Raw genomic sequence first — 26,854 nt, 5'->3', positions numbered from 1 at the left:
CTTTGGTTATTTGCTTTGCTATTCAGTGGTGTCAGATTTACTGTTGAAATATAAAATCCAAGGTGAGTTTAAAGATGTATTAATATTTCATGAAATTCTATTTTCTTAAACCTGTCTGATCTTTTGTGTCAGTCTCTTGCTGCTTATTCACTATATTTTGTTTTTTTAAATGTTTTAAATAAAGTGTTATAGTTTAAGAGAACTTGGCTATTTGAAGCCTTGTAGATCATGAGGCTACGGTAGTATATATGCATGGAGTCCTAAATAGATTGTTTCTGCTAACTTGTTCACAGTGGTTTGTGTTCTTGATGTATGATTTTTGTTTGGGATCCCAGCATCCTTCTACCTTCTATATATATACATTTCAACTTTAGTATTTTACTTAACTATTTGTTGCTGGGCATATTTTTCATACAAACCATATTCTTTTAGTAGCGCCACTATATTTCTTTCCATGGATGTACCATAATTCTGACCATTTGCCCTTTTAGTTAAATGGAGACTCTAGATGCCTTCATTGTTTTCCCATTAATCCTCCTATTCATGTTCCCTTCCCTCCCCATCTTATTTACTTACTTACTTACTTACTTACTTACTTACTTACTTACTTACTTACTTACTTGATTGATTGAGACAGAATCTCGCTCTGCCTCCTTGGGCTAGAGTGCATCATAGCTCATGGCAACCTCAAACTCTTAGGCTGAAGTGATCCTCCTGCCTCAGCCTCCTGAGTAGCTGGGACTGTAGGTGTGCACTGCCACACCTGGCTAATTTTTCTATTTTATTTTCTATCTCACTCTTGCTTAGGCTGGTCTTGAACTTCTGACCTCAAGCAATCCTTCCACCCAAGCCTCCCAAAGTGCTAGGATTACAGGTGTGAGCCACCATACCTGGTCCATATTTGTATGTTTTGAGTGCTTACTCATGCTAGGCAGTATGATACGCCCTTTATATGAATTATTTCAGTTTATCTTCACAACCAACCCAGAGGGAGGTGCCATTATTATCACTTCACGGAAGAGAAAGCAGCACCTTGGAGAGGTCACGTGACTCTCCTGGGGTCACAGCTGGAGATAGGCAGCACAGCCACCTTATAGACCAGGCAGTCTGACTCTAGAGTCTGACAGTGCATGTGAACCTCCTCCAAAGTGTGTGGCCTGAGGATTGGTACTCCAGCTGTCACTGGCCCATGAAGAGATAAGTTCACAAGTCAGCATAAACATTTAGCAACTTTTCTAGTAATTTCTCATTTCTCAGTAGTCAAGCAACTGACCAGTGGACTCATCTTCTTGAACCAGGCGTAGATCAATCAGGTCGGGTGTTGTTGAATTCCCAGGGTGAGGGGTGTATGCAGAGCTGTGTTCCAGTTATGGGCAATGGGACGTGCACAGAAGGGCATGTGTCTGTCCACTGCAGATGGGTATGGGGGAAGACTACTTGGTCTTTTACTAAACTGGTTTGAGAGGCACCATAGGTTGATAAAACTTGGTAACTGTTAGGGTCATTTTTAACTTTTGGATATACCGAGTTCTTCTGGTCTAGAAAGTCACCTTTTGGTGCCATTTTCTCTCTTGCCCTGCAGCCCTATAACAGTGTAACAAAGTCTTAGTATCTGAGGCAGCATAAGTCCAGTTGCCAGTAATGATTCTGCTCTGATCCCTGCTTATGTTCATGACTTGCTGGCAATACTGGAACGGAATAAATAATATGAATGCCTTAATTGATCAACTATTAATTGCTTTTGTTGTAAGCCAGTGTGCCGTATGTGGAGGAAGTACAAGCTGTAATAGTCTAGTGCTTCCACAGACTAGATGGAGAATTGTAATTCTTAGACATGTGCCTGAAATCCTCTCCTTGGTTCTTCTAATAGAAGAAATGAAGGTAAAAGTGGACTTGTCTTTTGTGTTCCCTGCCACCCGCTCCTGCCATGCTGGTACTTAGATGTTAAAGAGATTTCTGCAGGACAGTGGTTTGTGTTGATAAACCCATTGGTGTGACAACATTCCAGCTAATCCTGTGAGTCGCCAGTCATCAGTCACCAGGGATTCTGCTAAACTCTGTCTCCCAGAACAATGGCTATGTGCAGTGGTATACAGAAAATGACAGTTTAAAAAGAAGAGAGTTTTATTCAGTTGCCTGGTTGTGTGTTGGGTGTTCCTGCCATCCTAACAATATGGTTTCAGATGCTATTTCCAATTGAGATGTTAAGGTCATTTTTTGTGTCTTAAGTTACTAGACAGCAGAATAATAAATTTAATTAATTAGAATAATACATTTAAATAGATTCCTACATTTAAATAGTTAAAAGAATAAATAAAGCTTGCCTGGATTCTTCAGGGTTAAAACTTCAGGATAACTTAGTTTTATGATTCTTTGTTATTAAAATGTCATCAACCAATTAAAAGGTAATTTTTGAAAAAACTAGTGCAAATGTGTTATTTGATAGTCACTTGAACTTTGTCCTGATTTATCCTACGGCTGCCTGTAATTTCTTGCTTTGGAAAGCTGTTCTTTTTCTTATGCTTAAAAGATCATGAGTTGCATCATCCTACACGATTTTGGTTTTGGCACTTGGATTTTATCACCAGCAGTTGAGTACTAATGTGGAGGGTTTTTGAATTCTCTTTTCTGTACTCACCCTTGATCTCTAAAATGCACTGATAAAAGAACAGAAACACTACACAGTCACACTGGAATCTCCTGTCAAATTTGTGCCCAGGTCATGGTATCAGTGGGTCAGAACAAACTTGTGTTTTCATTGTCCACAAGAAATGTTGCCTATTTAGAGTGTGGTTGCCTAAATATGGGGTGACTCAGGAGAAAATAATATTTTCTAAGAATTTGTTGGTGTTTAGTTTTCCCAGAAGACTTGGTAAATTTCATTTTTTATTTCCCATTATGTTGGAATTTTGGTAGGATGGGGAAAGTGCTTTATGGTCTGATGTTCACATTAACAGACATTTGAGTGATTCCTGCTGGGTGAGGGGCAGTGGGTTAAATAATAGACACTAATAAGTGATTGTGATCAGACCAAGTTCTGTTTCTAAACCTAGCAACTAGAGCCATATTGAACATGAAAATATTAATATAATCACAGGTTCTTCGATTTCCTCCAGATTTTCCCAGTCGTCAATTCTACAGACACATACAAAACTGTAAGAAAAGGTTTCTGCCTTCAAAAAGTTCCTAATTTTTTTTTTGCTCACATTTTCATTTGAGATTTAGGCCCTTATCTCCCTGGCTTCTTCCTGGTTTCTTTTTGGGAAATAAATTGGAAAGGTAATTTGGTTTATGGCATAAATAATAAAGCCTATATTAGGGTTAGGGGAAGAAAAAAGCCAGGACCAAGACTAACATTGAGATGATGCCACACATAGTCTGGGTAGAAACCTTCAGGGAGAAAGAAATCAAATGGATGGTTAATGCTTTTCTGTGATGCATGGTTCATTTTCTAATAATCAGCTTTACTCATACTGGCAGTATACTATATCTGATTTTTTAAAGACATTTTCCACTGAGGCTGTATTACACCATCTTGTCTTTTGTCCTCATTTATGTGTTCATTCCTAAGATGATCTGTACCAACTGGAAACAGAGGAAGCTGGGGTGTTAAATTTGGGGAACCTGAAATCGTGTCTTGATGGTTTTCACTGGGTGTTCAGATTCTGCGAGAGGCAGAAATAACAGACTCCCAATTAGAACTAAAGAGTAGCAAAAAAACTTAGCTGGAGGGAGGCCTTTGATAGAAGCTGCGTTAGGCCACGTAAACCCTTTGTTAAGCTCGATGGACTTCAACAGGCTTCAACGGAACAGTTTCTCATGGTCATTCAGCAGTTCTGAGAGTGGCATTTTCTATTAATGGGCTTTGCCTAGATATAAGTGACTATTCTAAATTGGTGAATAATTTTGTTTGCCAAAGCCTCTCAGCCTCCCAAGACCCGTGACATGTTATTTACTTTGGAAGGTACTTTTAGAACAGGCCTAGCACTCTTCAACATCTCCTCCCCCCAACCCCCCTATCCCCATCCTTTTTCAATTTTGCTACTTTCCCTGGGAAGAACTACAAAGGAAACTGGGGCTCTGTGAAATAAAGACTCTAATTATCAGTCTTTTAAAAAAAAAAAAATCAAGGCATAATTGACATACTATAAAATTCACCCTTTTAAAGTACAGAGTTTAGTTTTTAGTATATTCAGAAGGTTGTATAAACTATTAGCACTATCTAATTCCAGAACATTTTCACCACCCGAAAAAGAAACTCTATAGCCATGGTCATTCCCCATTCCTGCCCTCACCCCCTAACTACTAACCTACTTTGTATCTTACAGTTCTTTTTTATATTAGAATGAAATCTGTAGTCTCTATAAGTTAATGGTTGGATGAAATGGGGTGGGGGAGCTACATGAATAAACTCTTAGGGTTTATTTTCAACTTTTCATGGGAATAAACTCTTAGCCTGTTATTTTCAACTTGTCCCCTCCTGAAGGGGATGGGGGTGGGGGCAAGTGAGATAGCCTCTGAGTCTAGTTCCTTTTTTACTGCTTATGATGAAATTTACCAGTCATCTAAAATACTAAATGTGTGATCAGGGTGCAAATGAATGAGTCTGACTTGATAATGAAATTAACTTACGGCAAACACCCTTTTTAATTTCAAAGTCCAGAATCACCCTCAAAAGAATTACAGTTCCTTTCAACTTTTCTGTTGTATAACTTAAAATCATCAGAATTCAAATCATACAGGACTTTGTCAGTCAAAATCAGAGAAACAGGTAGCTCAAACAGATTGCGAGTTTGGATGTATGTGTCAAATATGTCTTAAATAAACACTTTGGATTCCTACCCATTGCACTAGTACACAGTCTTTTGCTACACAATCTTTTGAAGTTTGTGAGCTTGGAAGACAAGTGGGGATTGATTTAGAGCAAGAGGTGAGGCTCAGATCCTCAGCAGTTTTCCATGACCGTGACCGTAGTGGAAAGAGTAAGGCATTGAGGAGTGCTGATGAAATATGAGGTGTGTTAAGGGGACCATGGGAGGACCTAGGGACTGCTCACTGGGTGCTCTTGGCTGATGATACAAATTTATTAGCCAAGGGATGTGTTCTTTGTTGCTCAGCTCTCCCGGACTGTCCCAGAATGGCGTCTTAAGAAACTTGGATGCTGGAACTTCTCCCAAAGTTTCCACTTTCTGTGTAGCTCTGATTTTCAGTCTAAGTACTACAAGTGGCTCTCTTTTGCAGAACTGCTTGGCCACAGTGACAGAGAGCAGGGAGTGTGGACTCTGCGAGAAACCTTGGATGTTATCAGGGTATGGATGTGGGGAAGCTGGCGAATATGCAGAAATCCAAACCACCAGACTGGGGAGTGATTGTCAGTTTTTTGGTTTTTTTTTTTTTATACTGTAAAAAGTGGTGATTGTTTAATGCAGGTGCCCTTTTGTCTCCTGCCTTCTGGATCTCTTATAATATTATCAATGACAGGTGATGGAATTCATGTGGCTCTCCCTCCCTCGACTTGGCAGATAAAACAAGAACGCATTATTTGGGATAAGTGCATCAGAATGATGTAGTTTAAAAAGTGCTTTGAATAGAGTTGAGTCCATTTGAAACAAGGATGCTCTTTCTGAAAAGATTAGTTTTCCTTCAAGGATGGTTAGGTTTTTCTGTTTAGTCTATTAAAACATTTTGGGTTGGGGATTGTTATTTGTAGAAGAATATTTTCATCTCCATTGAATTATGCCTGGCTTTCCTTTCTTCTGTTTTTAAATTCAGTAATGCCTGTTCTTGCCTTCACCTCCAAAAAATTCTTAGTAGGGAAATAATGTAAAAAATGAAACCCCTCTCATCCATCCCTACCCTTTACCCCCTAGATTGCCACTACCTTATAACTACTTTTTAGCCATTTAATGTATTTCCTTGTAGTAACTATTCAGTGAACATGTAAATGTGTCTCTGTGTCTCTGTATTGCTATTTATTTACTCATTCATTCATTCATTCATGAAATGGGGTCTTGCTCTGTTGCCCTGGCAAGAGGGCAGTGGCATGATCATAGCTCACTGCAACCTTCCACTCCTGGGCTCAAGTGATCCTCCTGCCTCAGCCTCTCAAGTAGCTGGGACTACAGGCAAACACTACCATGCCTGCCTAAGTTTTTTCTATTTTCTGTAGAGATGGGGTCTCACCCTTGCTCAGACTGGTCTTGAACTCCTGAGCTCAAGCGATCCTCTCGCCTCGGCCTCCCAAAGTGCTAGGATTACAGACATGAGCCACGGTGCCTGGCCTATATTGCTTTTTAAATAGCATATCCAAACCCATTCAGTAACATCTGAAAGAGGTGACATGATTTTACTTTTAAGTGAGTTGAACTCTGCTCCAGTGTAAAAAAAAAAATTACTGAGATATTTTAATTATAAATCTTTGAGATGTAGTGACTGGCGGAGAGTAATCATGAATCCATGTACGTATGTACCCACCCAGGATCAGACCTGTTGGCTACGTTAGAAGGACCTTTCAGTATTCTGGTTATTGATTTGGGACTGCTTTGTAAAAACTGCAGTATGATCTTTGCTAATGTCTTCAAAATATCACTCTAAGAAGAAGAACCGAAACAGGCAATTTTGGATCAGCAAAGAGAAAAAGGGACTATACATAGTAGAGGGAGGCCCTTTGAGGCTTGTGTAATATTCACTTTTATGGCCACTGCCGAGTTCCTCTGTTTTGTATTTCTTTGGGGGGGTGTGGGTTCACAGTTAAAAATAGAGCTCTAATTAAAATGGGCACCCTGTCTGGAATTAAGAACTATATTTCAATTAGTAAACTTCCTGTCTCCTCACCATGTGTTTTTGTTCTCTTTTATTTATTTATTTTTAAACAGCAAGCCAGGGCTGAGCAAGAAGAAGAGTTCATCAGTAACACTTTATTCAAGAAAATTCAGGCTCTGCAGAAGGAGAAAGAAACCCTTGCTGTAAATTATGAGAAGGAAGAAGAGTTCCTCACTAATGAGCTCTCCAGAAAATTGATGCAGGTAAATTATCTTTTTTTACTCTCTCATCTTTCTTCCTTGTTTGCCTCTCTAGGAAAAAAAAAAAAAATGACTGTGATAGAGCACTTTGCTTGAAACATTTGCTGATGAGGTTGTAGCTAAAGTTCTTTGGTGATTAAAAATACCAGGTAAGAATGACAGCCATGTGACACTCAAGATGGTGGCTCCGTAGCTCATTTGCTTAGGTAAGGTAAGCTGTTTTGTATCCTGAGCAGTTTAGGAAATTGCTTATGAGCAAGCATGAGACCTTAGCATAGGAGATATTATTATGTAGCACTTTGAAAGCATGGGGATTAACACCAAATGTGAGATTTCTTTCTCCTTTTATGTTGAATCTGAAACGAGTACATAAAGATTTTTGGCAGTCGTAAGTGCATCTTTTGCAATAAAATAAAAAGATAATATAGTGAAATGTCTTCAGGAAATAAAAATGTATCCATGATAGTTAAAATTACACAATCACCCATGTTCAAAAGGATTAGTAATACGTTACTGAGCAGATAAGATTGCTATTAAAATTTAACATTAATCCCTAATATATAGAAACACAAAACTTTTAGGAAGGTTTGGTTTCTCTAGTTCAGAAGCTCATTCCCTCTGCCTTCTTTTTTTTCTCTTCAAAGCTTACTAGTAAAGTTACAAAGTAATTTGTTTAGGATAAATAGTTTGTTAGTATGAATTTATGAATAAATGGGATGGGGAGTTTTTGTTATTTAACACAACTTGTCCAAGATAGTGAGCAAGTATAAAATTATCACAAGAGGAAAGATACTATCATTTTGTCCTTAGCTGTCTGTGAAAGAAAACACCCCCTTGTATTTATTTTCTATTCACCATCACACTCACAGTTTCATTAATTAATTTGAAGTATATATTTTAGGGAGGTTGTAATAAGATATTTGAGGCTTTTTTTTAAAACTTCCTGAATTCTTCACTTAACTCCCTGCATAGGTGATCCTGTAAGAGAATATTGGAAACTTTGGTATGAAAACTTCAGTGTGAAGATCAAAAGTTGTCCAGACAACTTTACCCCTATCTTTCTTTTAGTCTAATTTTTCTACCTAATTATTGTTAGTCTTGCACAAAATTCGATTTATATGGTAGCTGTTGAAATGTGAAGAATAGAGATACATGGGCATTACTGTCTAGCAGATTGATAGCAAAATTTTGACACCAAAATGTTATTCATTTGCATGGTGATTTAGAGAAAAAAGGAGGGAGAAGGTTAGTTTGATCTTTGACTATCTCTCACGTTGGCAACATTAGATGACTTACTCTGCATGGTGCTTCTAGAACCATAGGGATGCAATTATGGATTGTTTTTCTTGAGTTTAATGTGTAATGTATAATCAGGTGCTCTAATTTTTAACAATGCAGGAATCTTTTTCAGTTTACATAATATAATATTTGGGGTTTTTGACCAAAGTAAATTATAGAGTGATCGAAAATGAGCCAGATCATGTTTCTTTTCTCTGTAAGGATTTATCTCCAATGTAAGTGGTTGTGTAGTTTATAATTGACCTCTTATCATAGGCCACCTTCTTTCCAAGGACATTGTCCCTTAAAATACCGAAAAAGAATGAAAAATGAGAATCATGTGCAATAGAAAAGGAATTTACGCACTAGGTATAAGAAGCCTTGAACTCAGAATTTAAGCTATGAGTGTCCTATAAATGCTGCAATTTGGAGGCATATAGTGATTGTTTTTGCATAATTCTTATATGTAAAAAATTTTATTTGGTCAGGAGAAAAAAAATCATTTAAAAAATTTAGAAGATTTCTTCACGGGGAGGTGGATCCTTCCAAAGAGATTGAATAGTATATAAACTGAACAACACAAACAGGTTTTTGTCAAAAGTCGTATATAATGTATAGCCCTTGTCTTCATGTGGCTATGTCTTATTTTGCCCTGAGCCAAAACAAAGGGCATAGGATGAAGGTGTGAGCCTGTTGAACTTGCAGAATTGGGACAAACGGATGGGTTAGCATGTCCCTGAGGCATTCTCTCATCCCAATTTGGTTTTAGCCTTTTTAAAAAATACTGTGATAGTAAAATATACATAACACAAGATTTACCCTTTTAACCATTTGAGTGTACAATTCAGCAGGATTAGGTACATTCACGTTGTTGTGCAACCATCCAACCATCTTTAGAAAATTTTCAGACTGAAACTCTGTACCCATTATAGGCCCCGTTACCTTCTCCTGGTCCTTAGGCTTATGAAAGGAGATAGATAGCAGGTAGGGTAAGGTTGAGATTTCCTGCAAGTTCTCGAGCTATGTCCTTTCTGTGGCGTGATAGGTGATCTGACCCCAGGTATCACACCATGTCCATTTTGTGATATAAATACCCAAGAACCTGAGTTCCATTGACCAGTTAGATGGAGGCATCTCCTAGCTGCAGGAAAAAAGGACTATTTGACTTATGCAACTCATCTCCCAGGCTCTATGTACTTTCTTAATAGCTTCACCAGCCATTCATAGAATGCTGCCATTTTCTGCCCCCCCCCCCACCCCCCAGCATGGAAATACACTTCTCCATCTGGAAGATTTTTTTTTTTTTTGAGTAATTGATACCAATAGACTTTTCCAACTATGTAATTACTTTAATAAGGCTTTTTAGGATGTTTGCCATCCTGGACAGGACCTTGTTTGGAAAAGCCTGTAAGAGAAACCATATAGCAGGTGTCACTGATAGACAAATGGGTGAATTGTCTTGATCACCATGAAAGTGTTTAGCATTTTTCACCCTAAAGCCACCAAAAGGCTATTTACAGAACAGCTTAGGTTTTGTTACTGGGCTTTGGCTGTTATCTCTGATAGTAATTGGACAATGCTTTCATGTGCATTTCAAAGGGATTCTTTGATCCTAAGAACAAAATGAGAATGTTGCTATAGAGGAGACTCATCCCTTCCTATCTGCTGTGGGAATCAAGTTTACTTAAGTGTGTAGATGAGAGGAAATCCCTTTGCCCTTTAGGAGATCAGGTTGGGAGATAGCCTAAACACCTCCAGACATGTTAATCTCACTGAAACAAATGAAAACATACACAAAAAGAGAGCATGCAGTTCTTCTCCCTTGCTTTTGTGTCCAATAGATACAAAATTATATTTTGTGAAAACTCTTCTGAAAAGTCTACATTTTTCTGAGCCCAGACTAGAGGACTGACTATCTGGCAAGAAACTGTCCTAAAAAGAACCCTCTAGTACTGAATTCAGCATGAAACCTGCATTAGAGCTAAATTCTACTCTGGTGTGCCTTTAAGAAAGGTTGTAGTTTAGTAATTATTTGTGATTAAAATCTGTAACAAATGTTTTGTGAGCAAACACTTCAACAGAATTTGATCTATGGTAAGTCCTCACTTACCTTTCTCAACAGGTTCTTAGAAACTGACTTTAAGGAAAGTGCCATAGGATGAAACCAATTTTACTATAAGCTAAATTAATACAAATAAGAGTTAAGTTCCTATAGCATGTTTCTGGTCACACACACACAAAAACACCAGACTTCTAAATACCCCAAACCCATCTAATGTTAAACATTGAAATATGTGGGCTATACATATGTTTAAGAAAGGTTAATTAAAAATAAGATAATTATTTACCCAGTTATTGCAGTTCAGGCTTGAGGATGGTCCAAGCCTGTCCTGGCAGCTCAGGGGACCAGGTGGAAACCAGCCCTGGGCAGGAGGCCATCCCATCACAGGGCGTGCTCACACACAAACCCACACTCACTCAGACCCAGACCACTTAGACACTCCAGTGAACCTAATGTGCACGTGTTTAGGACGTGGAAGGAAACCGGAGTATACAGAGAATGCTCCCACAGATGTGGGGAGAACATGCTAACTCCATACTTACAGTAGCCCTGCTGGGAATCTTTTTTTTTTTTTCTCCTCATCAACATTACAACAAAACCACATCATTCGAGGACCCTGCTGTATAGTGTGTACATTAGAAAAAAGTCTAAAAGGCTATTTTCCAAAATATTAGCAGTAATTATGCCTGAGTGCTGAGTTGACAGGTTAATTTTCTTTGTGCCTCTTTCCTTCTAATTTTGTAAAAGCAACATGCATTACTTTTGTGAGTAGAAAATGTCTTATTTCTTAAAAAGGGAATTTAAAAATTCTGATGTCTGTTTTGTCTTTCTGCGTCTTTGAGAGCTCAGCTGCCTATTGGATCTTTTCGTCTCAGGCAGCAGTGCACTGAAGCCCCCTGCAGGGGCGGGCTCATTTGCAAGTGGTAGAGGATTCTGGGCTGCCCACATCAAGAACTAGTATAATCAGAATGTTCTTATGATTAGCTGAACTATCTTGTCAGTCTTTGTATGATAAACTCTGCTGGCGCCCTCTATCATAAAACTTTAATTCCTCATTCCTCTGGCTAAACTGTTAACCACCCACTCATCAGTGCCAACTAGAGGACTTGACATTGCTGAGATTGATAATGGATTTAGCAACTGAGAATTTTTCCCGCCTGTTTCTGTGCAAACCTGTTGTACCAGGTTCACTTCATGCTCTTTGGGGATCCCTGTTAACTTGTTCTGTGTTGTAGCTCACGCTCTTACCAAATACCACTGCCCAAAATTGATGAGTACTTCCCCTGCCCTTAGAACAAGGCTAGAATAACAAGTATACTGAGAATTATATATATCTTAATCTCTTCAATCTAATCCAACTTTGAAATTTCACACCTAAAAATAACATAGGTTTATAGTCTTGTACTTTTGGTTCACATTTGAAATCAGATCTTGTTCTCAGAAAACAATACCATTCTACCTGTACTAAAAATTACTATACTCTTATCCTAATAGGGACATATTCTTCTTAATGATTGGAAATACTGAAGAAAAGTTTTCTGGATCTCTTGTTAAGTGGCATGGCTTATTTTTATTATGATTGACTGGTCCCTGAGGTTAGAAAGCATTCTGGAACTAAAGTAGTTGAAGTTTTTTCTATTAATAGCATCAATGGAAAGATGACATATAGAGGATAGGAAGGAAGTTGTGGGCAAAAACAACTGCTGAAGCTACCACTACCAAGTGCTTTATAGCTGAGCAGTTCAGAGGGCTGTCATGCAACAGAATTATTCTTCCATCTGTGTTTGTACAGGAATAAAACTGGGAAGAAGCATTCCGAAAGTCCCCGGCTCTGCTTACTCATCGAGACAAAAGGCTTGTCACTCCATTTGCCTTTTCACTCTCCTCCTCTCAATCCTGGAGAAGTAATTTCTCCATCCAATGCCATCTTAATGGATTTGTTTTCTTTTAGAGCTTACGTTTCCCTCACCCCAGAAAGGATGTGTCTCTGAGCAGCATGACACATCTGCAGGTATCAGGAGTGAGTGTAGACTCATAGTTCCCTTCTCTTCAAGTGTGTGCAACCACGTAGGATCCAGCGCTGCCTTCTTTCCTGAAGTTTCCCAAGCCACTAAAACGACAGTTAAATTGTTGGTGCAGGCAGCAAAATCACACGTCAAGGTGATAATATGAAACACTGTTAATTTCAAGGCTTCAAGGTTGAGGCTACCATTGCATCCATTTAGATGAAAACTCGGTTCTCTGTATGGTAGGGGAGAAGAGATCTTGAAATACATTCTTCATTAAGATGGCTAGCTCTGACGCCCTCCTGGCTTCTTGTTTTTCAGTGCTATTAAGACTGATCAGAGAAACTTGCTGTCATATAATAGCTTTCAAAACAGTTGGAACAGAATTTTTTCTTGTTTTCATTTCAAATTATCTGAACCTCAGCCTTGTCTGATCGTTTCTTTTCACGGAGGGAGGGGTTTACACATTGCCTCTACAATACATCTGCAAAGAGCTTTTGGGTTGTTTTTACAGCATTTTAAATTCTGCAGCCACCAGTGGCCAAAGTATAAGCCAGAATTCTCCTGTTTAGTAGCATGCCAACAATCTCAGTGCAACAAAATTTGTTATGATTAGGAAATACTTTATACCGGAAGTAGTTCTTCAGTCTTAAAATTTGAGTTTCTTTTAAAGTGTGTGCATGTGCATGTGTAGATTTGATGTGCTGTCTCAGGGTCCCAAAACTGGTAAGGGGAAGAGTAAAGGCTCAGAAGCTTCCATGCTGACTTCTCTGACATAAAATGTGAGGAAAATGTAGGTAGGGGGGGAAAATATTAAGGTAGAAGAAAAATAAATATAAAAATAATTAGGCAAAGCGAGGGTGACAGATTGCTTTATTTGCTGGAGTAGGTGGGCAGTGTTGATATTTCTAGTTTGAAGGGTGCATCTTGTCTATTGAAGGCTACTTTTCCCCACTATAGATAGGCTTTGCCCATCACTAGAAATTCTTTTGAAATAATTTTAAAACTTTGTAGTTGTACATGTTGCAGTGTTTTGCATTTGATTTTCGAACAATTTACAGACAGCATAGTCAATAGTTACCTTAAAATACAGAGTTATATCCTGCCGATAAATGTCTTTACCTCTCTGGTTCCTCTTTATTTATAAACTAAGAACTAAGGAAGGAAGATGAGACTTTTAATTTTCATTAATGTCTCAGCTTAGAATGAATTCTCTGGGCTAAGCACTTCTGAGGAATACCTCAGAAGAAACTGCTGGTTTTTATAAAATGGATTTTCAATGCAGTAGGTTGATTCCAGAGTCTAAAGGACTTTTATATTTTTAAAAATTTTTTTAATTTTTTTTCTTTTTTTCCTTCTTTTCTAGACATTCTGGTTGTCATATAAAGGACTTTTAAAGTCTTCCTCATGTAGTATCTTTTTAAAAATCTTCCTTTTAACCAGGTTTATTGAAAGGTGTTAGTGCTTTTTTTTGAGACAAGTCTCACTCTCTCACCCTGACTAGAGTATAGTGGTGGCGTTGTGGTTCACTGCAACCTCAAACTCCTTGGCTCAAGCAATCTTCCTGCCTCTGCCTCCTAAGTAGCTTGGACTATAGGTGTGCACCACCACCTGGCTAATTTTTCTTTTCTTTCTTTCATTCTTTCGTTTTTTCTTTTCTTTTCTTTTCTTTTCTTTTTTTTTTTTTTTTTTGGTAGAGATGGGGTCTCGCTCTTGCTCAGGCTGGTCTTGAACTCCTGAGCTCAAGTGATCCTCCTGCCTCAGCCTCCCAGGTGTTAATGCTTTTAGTGGCATCATGCTACTGGAAACTCAGACTTAGCTCTTTAGGTATTCCAAGTAGATTGGAAGCCTGTTGTTACCCTGAAGCCATCTGCTCAGAAAGGAGGGCTTGACTCCATGTTGACAGTGCTGATGACAAGCTACCAAAATAAAAAATAGTTCATTTCTGGAAGGACTTACCTATTATTTTTCCCCCTTACGAAAGTTTTATGTGGCTTTTCATCTAGAAAATGGCAGTTGAGATAATTCAGACAAACAGCCCTGAAAGGCTAAACAGAGTGCTTTTAAATTTTTATTAAAAATATCAAAGAACTAACATGATGGTGAAGAACTGTTGATCAGAGATCTGGAGGATTGTAGGAATTGAGCACCTACGGCTGCTTTTATTCAAAGGGCACTTGCAATTCATTCAGAAAAACTCCTGAGATGTTGAATTGTGCTTTTGGTAGTAGTGTGGACTTGGGGCTACAGAAGTCAGTGATTGGCTGGCCAAAGTTGGGAACAGTGATCAGTCACTGCCGACTTTAAGCTGTAATCATGAAGAGATACATGCTCAGGTTAAGAATGAACCAATTTGGCATCAATTGGGTGAATCAGAGACATAAAGCTTTGATGTTTGAATTAAGATAGACCTAGACTCATGGTGCCTGATAGAAGGAATTTTCTGGAATAAGATACTATTGTAGGCCACAAGTTTCTCCTACAAATAAATTTTCAAATACAGTATTCAGCCCACAGTCAAAGCCATGCACATGAAGGTAGGAGATTCTGTGAATATAAATGAGCAGAAAACACAGAACAGAAATGGACTTCACAGATACTTCAGATATCAGAATTATCGGGCACAGACTTCAAAGCAACCATGCTTACTATGCTTAGAAATAAAAATAAAAGCCAAGCTTGAAATCTTTGGCAGAAAACTAAAAACACATCACTTTTCTTGCAGACATTAAAATGGTAGGTGAAAAACATATGAATACTATATGGCAGTACATTTGAAATTTAGATGATATGAGTAAATTCTTAGAAAAACTCTTCTAACCATTAAAGAAATTGAATCAGTGATCAATAGTCTTCACAGAAAATGAATTCCAGGTCCAAATGGCTTAACTAAAAGTTCTACATTCAAACTTGAAATAACTCTAAAGGGAAAAAGGCTCTCCACTGTATTTTAAGGCTAACATAATCTTGATGCTGAAACTTAACAAGTACAGTTCAAGAAATTCAAATTATAAAGTAATTTTAATCATGAACAAAATTTCTAAATATAAGTAAAATGAAGCCAACAATAATATATTAAAAAGATAAATCACCATGATCATGTTGGGTTTATACAAGGAATACAAGGTTGGTTTAACAGTAAAAAATCAGTAAGTGAAATTTGCCCCATTCACTGAATAAAAAAATGTCATGATCTTGTCAATAGAGAAAAAGGATTTGATAAATGTAACAATTCATAATAAAATCTTAGCCAGTAATAGAACTTAAATCTGATTTTTTTTCAAAAAAGTGTTTACAAAAAGCATACCCAAATATTGTGTGTAATTATGACAAGTTTACAACTTTCCCTTTAAAATTAAGAATGAGAGTACCTGCTACATTCACCTATATTTATCTTTATTGTGGATTCCTAGCCAGTGCAGAGAGGAAACAAAAAGATATGATTCAAGGATTGAAAGAAGGAACTAAGATTGCCACTTATTTATGATTGTTTAAATGGAAAATCTTAAGAATCTACAGGTAAGTAATTAGAATTGTTTTTTCACATGAAAAAATCTTATTTCTATATACCAGCCACAAACAGTTAAATGTGAAAATATAAAAGATTGCATTAAAAACTAAGAAGGGGATTAAGTGCCACAGAAAAATATAGAACGCCATAAAAGGTATGGGGGCAGTTGACATTTTAGGTAAGTTAGTCATTGAGGTAATATTCTAGCAAAATCTTGGAGAAGAGGCCGGGCGCTGTGGCTCACGCCTGTAATCCTAGCTCTTGGGAGGCCGAGGCGGGTGGATTGCTCAAGGTCAGGAGTTCAAAACCAGCCTGAGCAAGAGCGAGACCCCGTCTCTACTATAAATAGAAAGAAATTAATTGGCCAACTGATATATATATATAAAAAAAAAATTAGCCGGGCATAGTGGCGCATGCCTGTAGTCCCAGCTACTCGGGAGGCTGAGGCAGAAGGATCACTCGAGCCCAGGAGTTTGAGGTTGCTGTGAGCTAGGCTGACGCCACGGCACTCACTCTAGCCTGGACAACAAAGTGAGACTCTGTCTCAAAAAAAAAAAAAAAAAAAAAAAAATCTTGGAGAAGAGGAAACTAACCATGTGATTTCTGAGGAAAGAGTATTGTAGCCAGGGGGAATAAAAAAGTGGTAAGGCCTTTGAGGTAGGATTGTACCCACCATGTTGGAGAAGTAGCAGAGAGGCCAGTGTGGTTGGTTTGGAGTCACGGAGAGAGAGTAGTAAGATGGAGAGGAGTAAAATGGAAAGGTGATGGATCTGGGGGCTTGATGCCAGCATGCAGATCACACAGGCAGGCGTCCTCAAACTACGGCCCATGGGCCACATGCCGCCCGCCTAGGACACTTATCCGGCCCGCCAGGTGTTTTTGCTGCTGCTGCCTGTCCTGCTTAGCAGCCGACTCATCCCGGGCCCCCAGTGTGCACTCTCCAACGGTCTGAGGGACAGTGAACTGGCCCCCTGTTTAAAAAGTTTGAGGACCCCTGAGAGCCTTGGGAGCTCCTATCAGGACTTGGGTTTTCACTCTGTCATGGGAGTCAGCATGCAGTTTGAACAAGAGTATTAAAATGATCTTACATGACTTTTAAAATGATTGTGTTGGTTGCTGTGTCATGAAGAGATTATGGAGCGGGGGTTGGGGGGTGGGGTGTGAAGGTGGGAGCAAGGAGACTTGTTAGAAGGATATTCTGTAAGTTATACCAAGAGATGGAGTGGGTTATTCCAGGATAGTGGTAGTGAAGATAGTGACTATTGGATTCTGGGTATATTCTGAAGAAATAGCCTATAAGATTTATGGATGGAGTTGAAGTAGGTATGGAAAAAAGAGAGGATCAAAGCGGACTTAGGTTTAGGCCTCGACGACTAGAAGAATTCAGTTACCATCATTTAAGGTGGGAAAGAGAGCTAGCAGAGTAGGTAGATCAGAAGTTGAGTTGCAATGTCTGGACTTCCCAATGGAGGCCGGGCGAGGTGGCTCACGCCTGTAATCCTAGCACTCTGGGAGGTGAGGCCGAGGTGGGCAGATTGCTTGAGGTCAGGAGTTAGAAACCAGCCTGAGCAAGAGTGAGACCCTGTCTTTACTATAAATAGAAAGAAATTAATTGGCCAACTAATATATATAGAAAAAATTAGCCGGGCATGGTGGCACATGCCTGTAGTCCCAGCTACTCGGGAGGCTGAGGCAGCAGGATTGCTTGAGCCCAGGAGTTTGAGGTTGCTGTGAGCTAGTCTGATGCCATGGCACTCACTCTAGCCTGGGCAACAAAGCAAGACTCTGTCTCAAAAAAAAAAAAAAAAAAAAAAAAAAAGAAAGAAAGAAATAGACTTCCCAATGGAGAGAAGATATAGGCAGTTGAATGGAGTGTCTGACTGTCAACAGACACGTCTGAGTTAGATGTATTTGGGAGTATTGTCATTAGAAATGTATTGCCATGGGGATTAATGCTGTCAGTCTGGGGGTGTGCTCAGAGAAAAGGGTCAAAGACTTATCAAAGGAAATCATGTAAGGAGAATGCAAGGATCAGTCACAGGAATTCAAGAAGAGACTTGCAACATATGTAAGACTACAACACAGAAATACAAATCAGTAAGAAAAACAGACAACCCAGAGGAAAAATGGAAGAAGACTTAGACTTTTCACGTAGTGGATAGCCAAATGACTGGTAAACAAAGAAAAAAGTATACAGTCTCCTTAGTAGCCAGGAAGGGTGAATTAAACTACAACAAGATACTACTAATGAATTCACAGACAGTGCTGGTAGAGAATGGAAATCGTTACACTCATTTGAAAACAGTTTGGCATTATCTAATTAAGATGGAAACATTCATTCTCTGACCCAACAGTTCCACATATTACATATACACGTGTACCAGATGTGTAGAAGAATGTTCTTTGTGCCATTGATTATGATAATCAAACACTAGAAATGACCCAAATGCCTGTCATTGGTAGAGAGGATAAATTGTGGTGTACTCGTCCAGTGGGATACTATAAGACTATAAAAATACAAACCACAGTTAGACTCAGTAACTTGTGAATGAAATTATAAGTTGATTTAGCTGAAGCCAGATAAGAAAGAATACAAAACCAGGCAAAACTGTTTAGAAATATATAGGTGGCAAAAAATTTTTTTGGAAAAAAGATACAAGGAAGGGAATACTATAAGAATGAGGATATTGATTCCCACTTCCCTCTGTGATTAGAGGACTTTGGGGGAGCTGGTGAGGTTATTTCTTGATTTGGACGATGGTTGGCTGAGAGGACTATATTAAAATCCTCCTTGGTATTCAGTGTACTAGAGCCTCTTTAACAGGTTCATCCTGTGTAATTTAACTTCTACATCATAATGATCATATTCATCTCTTGTTATTAATTCCATCAACTTCTTAATGGTATTTTTTATACCTGCCTAGTTGTTTTGCTCATTCTGAGGCTTAACCTAGGGCAAACACTCTACATGATATGAGGATGTCGTCACTTATCCAATCAGCATTTGCATTCACAAGGCATCTTCTAGATGCTCTGGAGTGGAATCCTAGTCACTATTTGTCACAGAGCTCGCAGTCAGCCCTCGAGTCTGGTGATTGAGAGACTGCCCACATACTCTAGGGTGGCAGCACACAACCAGGGGTAAGGGTGAGGTTTATCCCTTACCTGCAAGGTCACCTATCCTCTTTAAGCTGTGGTTTCATTCTTTGCAAAATACAGATGATAATAATGTCTACCATAGAGTTATGGCAATTAAGGGCGTTGACGTCTATGAAGTACTTGAGACACAGTAAGTGTCCTGAAGCGTTAGCTGCTTTTAGAAGTAACTGATGGAAAAGATTTGAAAAAATGCCACGAGATAGATGACATTAAAATGCACACAGACAACAATGTGCTTTGTCACAGCTTAAAGGAGTGGGGGGGAGTATGCCGTGGGAAGGCACCTCGGAAGTCTTTTGAGCCGCCCCCCAGTTTCAGTAAGTTGGCGGCAGGGATTCAGGTCCTGTTTCCAGAGGCCCAGCACGGGCAGGGCGTGGCGGCAGAGCTAGTGGCAGTTTCCGTAAGAGTGGTCTGGCACGACTAGCAGGAGTTGTGCCCTGTACACCTCTGGACCAGAGTGGTTTCCACAGAGGTTTAGCCAGCATGGTGGGTTTTATTTTATTTTATTTTATTTTTAAGGAAAAAGAGTCTCTAGAAAAAGACATGAGCTTTGCCTTAGCTGCAGTCACCGTCACTCCCTTGCTTAGACCCATCCATTCTTTGTTTGCTGGATGCCTGAACCCTGAAGGCATTATGCTTGCAGACCTTGGACTGTCACTTGGACTGAGTGCAAATATAGCATGAGGACAGGCACAGGAATCTTCCTTAGAGACTGGACTGTGGAAGGACTTGAATGTTATACCAATGAGATTAGACTTAATGAGCACGTGATAGGGAGCCATTTTAGGGTTTTGAGCATGGCACTGCTAACAGGGCTTGTCTGTTGGGATGATCTGCAGTGGACCTGGAGACAGCCATTAGGAGGCTTTGGCAGTAGCCCAGTAAAGAAGAATAAAAGGAGCGACCTAGACTGGAGCTGGGAGCACAGAAAGAAGAGTGTGAGTTTGACAGCTGTTATGGAGGCCGACTTCGCCTGCTTGATAACTGCTGAGATGTGAGGCGGTGACCCAGAATAATGGTACCAGTAACAGCAGGGGAGGAGGTGGGAACAAGTGGGGGCCCAAGAGGCACTTGGTGGGGAAGTACTGAGTTTGAGGTGGGAGTCTGAATTTCTACTCAGGCTGCTCAGTAAAACCGTTGAAAAGTTGGTTCTTGAAAGACTTACTGTTTTGAGAGAGATTTTTTAACTTTTCTCAAAGTTTCATATTAACAATCTGATCGTTGTCTTTGATCATCTAATGACTTCATGTAGTTACTGTGGTGGCCTTTAGCTTGGTCCAGTGCAGGTAGCTCTGGTCCTTGGTAGTTGTCATAAACCAAGGATGTCAGTTGCAGGACTGTGTGGGCAGGTAGTACACGGACAGGAATGTGAGTGTTGACTAGTGAGGACCGAGGTGGGGGCGTCTTGGGTTTATTGTCAAGTTGCCTCGAGAAAGCTGGGTCCTAGGGGTAGTAGCCAGAAGCCTCGCTTCCATCATCAATGACAGCTGATTTGATGACAAGCCCAGCACACTCACACAGCAGACTTGCTGTGGGTTGACCATGGGTTGCGGGGAAGAGCTGGCTCGGCCGCCAACCTGCACGTGCATCTACTGGAGAGAATTTTGCTGAGAATAAAGTCATTTGGTGCAGAATTCTTGAATCTTTAATATATGTAATATAAGAGGCCTGGTTCATTGAAGTGGTTCCAGAAAGCCTTCATAAATTATAAGGGCAAGGGCAACAATTATTGGTAATTGAATGATGCTTAAGGCTAGCCTGCTTGAGATCAATTTAATGCTGCATTTGTGTTTTTTAATGGGCTGGTAGTTTGCCTTGGGACTTTATATATCATCAGTGAATAAAATAACAAAATAAGATTTAGTACTTAGAATTTTAAAATTGTACTGGTTTATATTTGAGCATATAGTTGTATCTCTGCTTATGGCTTTTTCAGTTACATTGATATATTTTTCATGCTGAATCACAAGGAACAATTCAACTTTTATTTATATAATTCTGATTCTGTTGAAAATGACCTTCTAGGGGATCATCTGTTACATAATATGATTCCAGGTACACAAGGATTTTTTTTTTCTTTGTTAGTGTTAACAATGTCTTCACAAATAAAGATTATAAACTTCTAGAATCTTTGAGATTGGCTTTATAAAGTGTATTTACAGAAAATTATGACTTTGGAAAAAAAAAAACAAAACCTTTAAACCTTACTGGAAGATTGAAAATTGCTCATATCGCAGTATGTTAAGACCTATTGACTAGAAATTTAAAATCATGCCTGGAAACCTTTGCCTGTATTGAAGATGGGCACCAGATGGGAAACCAGAGTTTATTTCCCAGCCAGCCTGCACCAGGCTTCCCTTTAGGGTTTTTGTGTTTGTAGTGTCATGAGCTACAGCTTTAAAATAGTCGGGTAGACTTAGGGTGCTGGTTTGAGCCATGTTGGGGGTCAGGTTGCTTGGATTTACATGGTATATGATTAAAACAGTTTCTGGATTTTTTTTTTTCAGGCAGGCTATATAAGGCAAACTCATTAGTTCCTCAAGGTCCCTGCCCCTGCTTCTTGCCACCTCTCCCTGGTCTGTCTTAACGCTCATCTCATGATTTGGGGGGAACATTGGGATATATCTGTATCTCTCTATTTCTCTTTTTATTAGCAGGTTTCTTGGTTCTGAGGAAGAACCCTATTTTGTGTTTCTAGTGTCCCTTTCAGGAACGCCATGCCCTGCTTCTATTGCATGTCACCTGAGAAGTGGCAGGACAAAGCTGGCAGCAGAGCTGTTTGTTTCTGTTCTCTCTTTTGGGGGATGATGAAAACTGTGAATCTTGAGCAAACAGAGTTAGATCTCAGGATGGCTTGTCATTTTCCAAATGGGTTAGTATAACCCAGGGACCTTACTTGAGTTCAGGTAATGACAGCTTTACCATCGAGTTTTCCTTAGGGTATAGCTCTTGAGAGGAAAAAGCCTCCTAACATTGAGAGCTTTTATAGCCTTTATTACTAGTTCAATCTGTAATCTTAAAGGAAGTACCTAATCAGCTACTGACACTGTTAGACCATCTGTCTAAATATGAATATTTTCCTACAAGCCAATGAGAGTCTTACCTTTCCTCAGATTAACATTCTGTGACAAATGCTGCTTAGTGGATAAGAGATTTTTCAATGTTAAATTGAGTCCTTTATTGCTTTTATTTACCTGAGGGCACAAGTATAATGCTTGAAAAAAAAATAAAAGGAGGGTGATTCTTTCAAATAAAAATGGTAGCAATTCAAAACATGTTGGAGGAAAACACAGCTACTATATTAAAAATTCTTTATGCAAATGGTTTAAAGGTTTTAAGACCCAGTTTTATCATTTCTCTAAAACTAGCAGATACCATTTAAGCATACTGTTCATAAACTGTTTTAGGGCAGGGATGATGTCTTCAACAATGTAGGTTTCACCTACCACTAGCATAACACCTGCAGATAGAAGACAGAGCACATGTTTCTTGAGTGAAAGTCTTGGATTCAGATGTATGTGCTTTGCTGTTTTTTTCCTCATAAGTAATATTGGTTCCATTGGGGTCCTTAGTGTCTAAAGTGTTGGGAACTCTTGTTCTCTCTCAATTCTTCTTAGTTTTTTTTTTTTTTTTTTTTAATTGCTGCTTGGTCTTGCAGAACTTGTGTTTTAAAGAACTAGCTAAAAATAGACTTGTCACTGTAAGCATCTTCTAACACCTGCTTTTCTCCTGGGTCCCCTGCAAGGTTGACCAGCTTTTTTTTTTTTTTTTCTTTTGGACTTGCACATCAAAAACAGTTGGAGGGAAAACAGCATCTGTTTAGTCAACATTTCCAGTGTTTGAAGACTATGTCAGATTTAAAACTTTTTTTTTTAATTGAGTACATTTTCAGAGCAATGGACTTTGTCAAATGTGCTTAGGTGTCGCCATTTGGAGGTTGATTAGGCCCAGCTGAGCTTTCTCAGTTGTCCATTGCACCCAGTGGAGGGTTTGCAAAGAGACATAGCATCCCCTGGGCAAGCACTCACAGCTAGTTTTTTCCTTGTATTTAATCACTTGACCTTCCAAATGCCCAGGGTGTGCTAGGCACTAGAGGGTAGAGTAGTCTGAAGGTGACCTTTCTTGGTTTTGCTCAGTGATACTAGTGGGGAAACACTGGTTTGGTGTTCAGAATAGGGGACAGGTCCCCAATTCTGCCACTTTCCAGCTATATTGCCTGAGTCTGGTAACCTGCTTTGTCCCATTTGTCCCATTGTAAAATGGAGGTGATTGTGCCCACATTGATGCATGTGAAGAACCTTGTGTACAGTGTCTGCCCAAAGAAAGTTTTGAATGTAAAATTAGGGAGCCATGTCATCTTAGGGCACAAAATAAAACTTTCTGTGCTTAATTTTTTTTTTTTTTAATTCGTTTCACTTAGCCTATCCTTGGTTCTGAAACATCGAGCCAGCCCCTGCCATGGATCAACAAAAACTCCCAACTGAGAATGTTAGAAATAATGCGTGGTTATTAATGGAAATCCTGGTTGTCATGTGTCCACTGAATTTCTTTTACTCCCTTTGGGATTTGAAGGTTGAAGTCATTTTTAAATTTTCTCTTAGTAAAGGCACCATTGCCTTATCTTTTTGACTGCATAAAAGAGTTTCTCTCTTGGTTTTTAGGGAAGATACAGGAGGTGTGATGTACGAGCTCTTCATGGGAAGATAATTATACTGATTTTTGCCAAAACATGCATACTTGTACGTTGGAAAATAGTGTTTTCTAAATAGTTTACTAAGAATATTTTGTGATTGTGACATCTCTTTCTACATACATGACACAAATCTGAGTAAATTGCAGTTCATTTAATAAAAACTGATGGTGTGAGATTTGTTTTTAATTTATAAATCTATATGCCTATGGTATAAAACTTAAAAGGTACCAAAGTGTATATGTTGAAAAGTAAGTTTCCTTTCTCTCCCCTGTGATTTTTGGTTATAAGTTAGAAGAACCAGTTGAGAAAATGTTACTAGGTACACATTTGTGTATATGAGTAGAAATGAGTAACATAACTTTTGTTCCTTTTACTCAGCAGTATCACCCTTTAAAGCCAGTGTTTCTGTGGAGTTTGAGTTTCTTGATTTCCACATCTGTATTTGTTTTTTTCATTTTCCAGTTGCAGCATGAGAAAGCTGAACTAGAACAGCATCTCGAACAGGAGCAGGAATTTCAGGTCAACAAACTTATGAAGAAAATTAAAAAACTGGAGAATGATACCATTTCTAAGCAACTTACATTAGAGCAGGTAAGCGTTTGTAGTTCTTCCTGTACATTGTTTTTTCTCTTTACTGTTTTTTCTTTCCAGGGTTCTTTAGAACAAACAGTTAACATTTTTCTTCTTTAAATTATTGGCAACCTCATGTGAACCTGGTCTTCTCCCAACTAGTCAATGCAGACATGGAGTCATAGACCTGGTAACTCATCTTGGATCAGCCACACACTAGTTAGCATGACTTTGAATCAAGTTGATTAACTTCTCTGGGCCCAAGTTCTCCATTTGTAAACAGAGTAGGACAGACTAAAATCAGGGTTGGCAAACTTAACAAGGTACAACAGGTGGGAAGTATTACACAATCTCTTTATTGGTATCCTTAAGTCTTTTAAGCTCTAAGATGCCCTAAGAAATATAAGTGAAGAATATTTTTCAGCCTTTTCTCCCAATAGTGGGGACTTCATTTCTGAAGTATCCACAGGTTGACACAGTTCTTATCATTCTCTCACACACTCCCTCTCTTTTTTAACCACAATTGATAAAGCTTCAGGAGATACATTACGATGTTCTGATTTATAGCAGGAAATGTCAGGTTCCTTTTTGCAAAACAAAAGGGGAAGAATGTTTTCAACCACAGGATAGTTTCTGTGAAAGTTCCTGAGACATTGTTGGTGTGGAGCTAAAACTTTTCTTTCAAAGGTTCTTCAGAACAAATAGTTAACATTTTTCTTCTTTAAATGATTGGCAACTTCACATGAACCTTGTCTTCTCCCAGCTGATCTTGTCAATGCTGATATGGCGTCCTAGACTTGGTAACTCATCTTGGGTCAGCCAATCATGAGTTAGTAGTATGACTTTGCATTAACTTCTCTGGGCCCAAGTTCTCAAACAGAGCAGGACAGATTAAAATCGGGATTGGCAAATTTAACAAGGCACAGTAGGTGGGAAGTATTAGTACACAATCCCTTTGTTTTTCCCCTTGGCAGACATTGGTGTGTGATCACAGTGCTTGCCTTGGAGGTCCGGACTGGACTGCATACTCCTTCACCACACAGAACTGTGTGGGTAGCCGTTACCACTCACCCAAGTTGGTGTGTCAGGCTACAATACCTATTTTCCCTAGCCTCAGTGCTCTCTCATGCTCTCTCCCCACCTTTGTGGCCTGCAATTTTGTTTTCCCTAAGATAAGTTATAAGAGGCTGACCATAGTGTTCTGCTACCTGGGTTTCCAAGTAAAACTCAGTAGTGGATTAAGATATTCCAGCTCTTTCTATTCTGAATCCTGATTGTCCTTATGATAATCTGCCTAAGCCTTTCATGCAGAGTTATCTGATTTATCTCAAATTTGGGATCCTTGCTGTCATCTTAGTCCATGCTGATCGGTTCATCACTCTGAGGACTGCTCTAGTTTCAACATTTTACCTGAGTATGAAATAGTGATGGTACTGTGGAGTTTGAGGAGGAGTTGGAGTTTGTTTTAAATTAATACTGACTTTTGCTATTTGTATTATTCTTGTCTCAAAGGAGGGAATGTTATTGGGTTTTCTAACACTGTGAACAATGGCCTTAAAAAATTTCTTTATCCCTTCCATGTAAAAGAAATTAAAAATTTGGTTTTCAAGGGTTGACTGTTTTCTATATATCCAGAGTAATCTATTCTAACCATTCATCTAAATTTAAATGCAGCGTTTAAGTTTAGAGGAGGACACCTTCCTCAACTCTTATGCCCTGCCCCAGCAATTGAAAAACATTTTGTTCCAAAGTTTACCTGTTTAATTTTCAGAATAGGCAATAAGTTGAGTTCTTTTCAAATTAAGCTTCGAGAATTCTTAATTTAAGTCTGTGACACACCAAGTATTTGTTACTGGTACTTGTTAATCAAGAGTTAACCAAGTGACCAAGGGAAATCCTCACTGTAGTTGGTATTGGGAGAACTTTGCTTGGCTACACCCACAATGACAGGGTGTAGTAATACCTTCTCGCTGGTATTTGTGCATAGGCTCCTAAAGGAGACTTAGCTGTGGCCACAAGGGGGAGGTAGTGGCCTAGCGTCAGACAGGCATCTGATCCTGTAGTCCCTGGGAGAGAGTGGACCAACTGCCTCACCATCTTAAGATCCTTTGCAGACTTCAATATCTGAATCCCTTTAAAATGAAGTCCAGGCCGTATATTCTCTATACCAAGTTAATTACTTAGTGAACTTTCACCCTTATTCCAGACCTCAACAGTGAAGAAATGGATTGCCACAGTGGCAGATGTGCATTTCAAAGCCCCTGCTAGAAATAAACCTCAGAGCCAACATAGAAAGCCATGTTTTAATTAAAATTGAGAAATATAACATCATCATAAAAATTCCCCCCTTTGTTTTGGGTATATCCAGGATGATTAAACATCGAGGGTTTTATTCTGTATTTTGTTGAAACATAAATAATTTTAGTCAGTATTGAGGAAGGATGTTTGTTTTTTCCCTTGAGTAGAAATAAATCTCTTCTGAGTTTCCATGGGCATGATCTGGCCGGCTCTTAGAGTTGTCTCTTGGGATTATCACCTGTGTTATATGCCATC

General features: G+C 39.0%; 1 protein-coding gene across 1 annotated transcript in view; it reads left to right on the top strand.

Annotated features, from left to right (window-relative positions):
* The window catches only part of CCDC6 (coiled-coil domain containing 6), a 105,260-nt gene that overhangs the window by 43,812 nt on the left and 34,594 nt on the right, over nucleotides 1–26,854 (top strand). Inside the window, exons 2-3 of the mRNA XM_012762811.3 lie at nucleotides 6,876–7,025; nucleotides 24,194–24,322. Of these exons, the coding sequence (XP_012618265.2) occupies nucleotides 6,876–7,025; nucleotides 24,194–24,322 (279 nt within the window). The remainder of the gene's footprint in view (nucleotides 1–6,875; nucleotides 7,026–24,193; nucleotides 24,323–26,854) is intronic.

This window comes from Microcebus murinus, chromosome 14 (genome assembly GCF_040939455.1).
Source record: "Microcebus murinus isolate Inina chromosome 14, M.murinus_Inina_mat1.0, whole genome shotgun sequence".
NCBI lineage: Eukaryota > Metazoa > Chordata > Mammalia > Primates > Cheirogaleidae > Microcebus > Microcebus murinus.
The sequence above is the reverse complement of the archived record's forward strand: the minus strand, read 5'-3'. Positions and strand labels throughout refer to the sequence as shown.